Source organism: Herpailurus yagouaroundi, unplaced genomic scaffold, assembly GCF_014898765.1.
Source record: "Herpailurus yagouaroundi ecotype Mexico unplaced genomic scaffold, PumYag 100, whole genome shotgun sequence".
In the NCBI taxonomy this organism is placed as follows: Eukaryota; Metazoa; Chordata; class Mammalia; order Carnivora; family Felidae; genus Herpailurus; species Herpailurus yagouaroundi.
The window spans coordinates 44,077,513-44,082,321 of NW_024412391.1; the positions used below are offsets into that span (position 1 = coordinate 44,077,513).

General features: G+C 53.9%; 2 protein-coding genes across 3 annotated transcripts in view; both read left to right on the forward strand.

The window, feature by feature from the left end:
* The window catches only part of HOXA11 (homeobox A11), a 4,857-nt gene extending 1,801 nt beyond the window's left edge, over positions 1-3,056 (forward strand). Inside the window, exon 3 of the mRNA XM_040471586.1 lies at positions 1,217-3,056. Within this exon, the coding sequence (XP_040327520.1) occupies positions 1,217-1,449 (233 nt within the window). The 3' untranslated portion in view covers positions 1,450-3,056. The remainder of the gene's footprint in view (positions 1-1,216) is intronic.
* Positions 3,057-4,241: 1,185 nt separating this feature from the next.
* Positions 4,242-4,809, forward strand: part of HOXA10 (homeobox A10) — a 9,582-nt gene continuing 9,014 nt past the window's right edge. For both annotated transcript variants that reach the window (XR_005789316.1, XR_005789315.1), the window contains exon 1: positions 4,242-4,582. The gene's annotated coding sequence lies outside the window, so the exon portion shown is untranslated. The remainder of the gene's footprint in view (positions 4,583-4,809) is intronic.

The window sequence follows — 4,809 nt, forward strand, 5'->3', positions numbered from 1 at the left end:
AACACACACACACACACACACACACACACACACACACACACACACAACTCCCTTTTCCCCTTTTTTCCCTTCTCAGTCCCAAGCCCGGCAGCTCGACCCCGCTCAGGGCCAGATCGGGCTGGGGAGCCGGAGGTGGGCGCCTGTAAATTCCCCCTGCAAAGGCTCCGGGAGCCTTTGATAGCGAGGTAATCCGGAGATTTTTATAAAAGCCATGTGTTGCGCCGGGACTCCAGTCCCAGCCGGGATTCAAAGGCATCCCTGTTTAACGACGGCGCTAGGAGCGTGTTTTACAGATAAAATAGCCCGCTGTAGCTCGAGCAACACATTAAAAGGAACAAATTAAGCCAAAGTTGGCCTTTTTATCCAAAAGGAAGCCATTTTCCTCTGGCGCGGTGGCAATTACGTACCGCCTTCTGTCCAACTGCATGTTACTAACAATTGTTATTCAATCTGTCAAAAGCGGGTTTTTCCTTTCCGTCCTGTGAAGTTTTATTGAAAAGGGGAGCAAGTGAAGCCTGCCGGCAGCTTTTGGGAAGCCCCTGTTCCCTCCACCCTATCTAAATCAGCAGCCCTGCCCTGCTGGGGACCTGGGTGGCTCTGTGGCCTTGGTGCTCAGGGAAGGCCCAGGGTAGGGGGCTTCCGCTGCCACCCCCTCACCTCGTGGAAGCCAGGAGGCTGGTCCAGAAGGCAGGAGTTGGTGGCCAGAACGCAGGCTGACAAAGACCCGGCAGCTGACTCAGATGCTAACAAGGGCCGAGTCGGGGCCGCAGCCGGGAAAGACTGGGGCTGGGGCCGACTTTACTGCCTCAGGAACCAGCAGCCCAGGTGCTTGAAGGTGAAATGTCCGCGGGCGGCTGTTTGTTTAGTCTGGCGGGGCTGGAGGCAGCCGGCAACCCCCACTCGGCAGCTTTGAAAGCCGCCTCTGCGGCACAAACTAGCCTGTTGCTGTAAGGAACCCTCCTTTCTGCTCTGGGGGCAGCGTGAGCAGCTTCCCTGGGGGCCTATCTAGGAAGCTGGCTTTTATCTGGGGCTGAGTCTCCGCCTGCAGCCTGTCCCCAGCTGGCAGTAGGAGTCTGAAGGCAGGGGACTGAGGAGACCTTGATGGGGTTTGCACAGGGCCAGTCCCTTGGGCCAGCCCTTTTCCTCCACTCGGGGCTCGAGGACGGACTGCGGCCCCCATACCTGACTCACTCCCTGCTTCTTTCTCCCTCCACAGGTGGTCAACGCACCAGAAAAAAGCGCTGCCCCTATACCAAGTACCAGATCCGGGAGCTGGAGCGGGAATTCTTCTTCAGTGTGTACATCAACAAAGAGAAGCGCCTGCAGCTGTCTCGCATGCTCAACCTCACTGACCGTCAGGTCAAAATCTGGTTTCAGAACAGGAGAATGAAGGAAAAAAAAATTAACAGAGACCGTTTACAGTACTACTCGGCCAACCCGCTCCTCTAAGGCTCCAGCCTGCTGGAATTGGGTGGGGGGTTTCATACACGTGAGATTATATGCAGATTTTGCCCTTGACAAGGTCAAGGCACGTGGTGACTTTCGAAGAAAAGAGATGTGCAAAAGAGAGGAGGCTACACGGAGACAGCCTCTAAGGAGGCAGCCCGGGACTCTCTTGGGCATCTGTGGTTAAGATTCCTAACAAAAATTGGATGTGGAGAGTTGTGCATCAGCTAGAATAAATGGTTTGGGACCCCTGGTGGTTCATTCTTAGAGACTGTGGAGCTTTGGGCTGGGTGTGGTCTCCATCAGGACTGGGCCCCCTGCCAAGCGCCCTGGAGAACGACCTGGGCCCAGGACCCTCCACAGGGAGCCTGCCCACCCCCAGGACCCCTGCGTCAAGAAGCTATTCTGTCTTTAAACACAGTTCAGCTTGGGGACAGGAACAGGAGGAAGGGGGGAGGATTCCTAGATGTTCCGAGTGGGGCTGCTTTCCAAAGCCAATGTGAAAGACGGCGGCTGGACTAAAAGGTGACTGTGAGGTGGGAGAGGGCTGCTGATCCTGGAGGGGGAAAAAAAATCTATTCCAGGTGGCATTAGCAGCTCTCCACCCCTCCTAGCCACTCAATGCACTGTCTGAGGCCTGGGCTTCTAGCAGTTGTCTCCTGCAGCCCACCTAGTTTTTCCTACCGGTGAGGGTTTTCTTCCTGGCCTGCCACTCAGGCCTAAAGCCTGGTCACAGAGCAGACCTTTCCCGAGGTGGAAAACATCAAAAAGCTAAGAGGCTGCATCCAGGCCGCTGGCCCCAAGATCTCTGCAGGAAATGCCTGTGGAGTGCGGCAGCCTGGCAAAGTTTCCACCACACTTAACTGAGGCTTGGATTTGCTCAGCGACACAGTGGGCTGGGCCAGCGGTCCCCGGCTATGAGGGGCTTGAGTCCCCAAAATACCCAGTTCTGGCACCGCACTCTGCCCTTCGCCGCCCCAGAACTGAGCTTGGAAGCTTCCGGCGACCTTCCAAGAGCTCAAGGGAGTTTGGAATTATTTTAAAAAATAAATATTATATTATATATATATATATATTTCCCTGCAGGAACCAAAGCGAATTTTAAAAGATGCAACGTAGAGGGGGGAAAAGATGATGAAGAGAATATTTAAAGGTTCTATCTGTTTACAGTGTTCCACGATTAAACTCACTCACTGCTAAAAATATTTGAATGTACGCTTCATACAGGGATGGTGTTCAAAAGACTTGTAAATAAAAGAACCATAACCTATTTTGTTTGAATACTTTTTAAATGTTGCCATTCGTTGACTTCCTTGGGGGATTGGAGGGGCGGGAAGGGTATTGGGAATGATCTTTTTGATTTCTTGGAGTGTTCGGAAAGCATAGGGGTAAGCTCTAAGGTAGTCTGGCCCTACAGGCTCTGGGGACCTCAGCTGAGAAAGCCAGGTACCCTCCCATTGAATCTCCTCTGCCTCCCTGTTTTAAGAAGTGTTTGGTGGCTCTGTTTGTAATGGGAGTGTTGGCCTGTCCTCCGTTCTCACCCACCACGTATGTCGCAGCATGTACACAGGCGACAGGGCACAAGGAAAATAAAGACTGTGGAAACTTGAGTATTGGGTCCTGGTGTGACAGTCCTCTTCCTGTTTGCCTTTTACTGCCAAATGTTTGCCCCACCCCACACCCCCACCCCCAAAAAGGGGCAAGTTATCAGGCCCCTGCAGGGGTGGGGAGGTGACTTAGTCGGGGATTTAACTCCACTGGAAGCCAGGCTTGGGAAGCCAAGGTGGCTGGCCAGGTCCTTTTGGGAAGGGTGGGGGGCGGGGTCCCAGGAATGGAGTATCTCAGGACCTGGAATTGGGGGTTTCATCCTTTCAGACTGGAGAGAGGCTTGGGAGAAAGCCCTGGGCTTTGAAGTGGCTGATTAGTTTGATCCCAAGCTGGGTTTGCTCACCTCAGGACTAGGAGGCCTGAAGTAGAAGCACTGTAGGGTGCCCTGGGGATCTCCTTAGGAAGACAGAGACTGGTCTGGGTACAAAGAGTAGACTCTCAGGAGCCTCTCTGGGCACTTTGTCCCAAGCTCCCAGCTGAGGCTGCCTTTTCCCTTTGGGGAAAGAAAGATGCCGGTTTCCTCTTTGTTTCCTGCCTTTGAACTTCTGCCTTAAATTTGGACATCACCCATAACCTTGAGGGGCAGAGCGGAAAGGCCAGAGCCTTTTGTTGCCCACCCACCCCCCACCTCTACCCCCACCTTCTCCCTAGCCACCCAGGCAGGGCCAGAACTGCAGAGAAGGTGGAATTTGGAGAGAGGCCTCAGACCCCAGACCGCGCTTTGTTTATTTGTTTGTGTGTTTGTCTAACTGGCGCGACTGGGGAAATCGAGCTCAAAAGGGAATGGGACAGACCCCCTAGATGAATGTCTAGGTTGATGAACAGACACGGAGGTGAACAACGACTCTCTTGGGGGGCAGTGAGGGGTGGGCAGGGAAACCCAGGGTTTAAGGAAAGACTTCCTTTGGGACGGTTAAAGATTAACCAAAGTCTTGCAAGTTGCTAGAGAGTCTAGCCAGGAGGACTGTTCGCGGGCGGGCGGCGAGCGGGCGCGGGTTTGATTTCTGAGCCCTATAAAAGCCCATCCTCCGATGGCTGTGACAATGTGGTCGTAAACCCGTCCGGGGCCGGCCAATTTGCATATTTGGAATGCGCCGCTATAAACCCGGCTGGGGTTTTGCAGCAATTTCTTAGATGTAAAAATGAGATCTCTTTAGCAGCGGGCTGGGCACATTCTTTCCCTCAGTCTATGCCTAGAGCCTGCTTCCCTCTCCCGAGCTCCGGGCTGAAGTTCGGGCTAGGCCTAGTCGCTCAGCCGCCACGAGATGGCGCACGTCCGATCAATGTCAAAGCCGCCGGGGAGCCGGGAACCCCAGCGCGATTCTCGGCCTTTGTTCGCTTCTGATACTAAGAGCAGCACGTTACATTATTTCACTTGTCCCGCTCCCCTTAGTATCAAAAAAAGGGGGGGTCACCTTCGAGAAGTAATTGGTGTAATTTAAAGCAACGCGCCTTCTTTAGGCCTCGCAGGCGTCGCGGCACGGAGAAGCCTGCTGTCCCTTGGCAGTGATTTCGGAAATGTGTCAAGGTAAGAGGCCACAAGTTTAGCAATTTCAATCTGACTGAGGCGGGAGTGGGGAAGTGGCCGATGTCAGAGCAGGACTGGGAAAAGTGGCTGGGTTTGTGCGCTCTGGGTGACGCTATAGGCGCTCAGCCCACCCCCCCTTTCTCCCATCGCTCACTAAGGTTGGAAAGCAGGGGGAGGCCTAAGTGGAAAAGTTGACGATTTAAGCTCCCTGCGCCATCAATTCACCC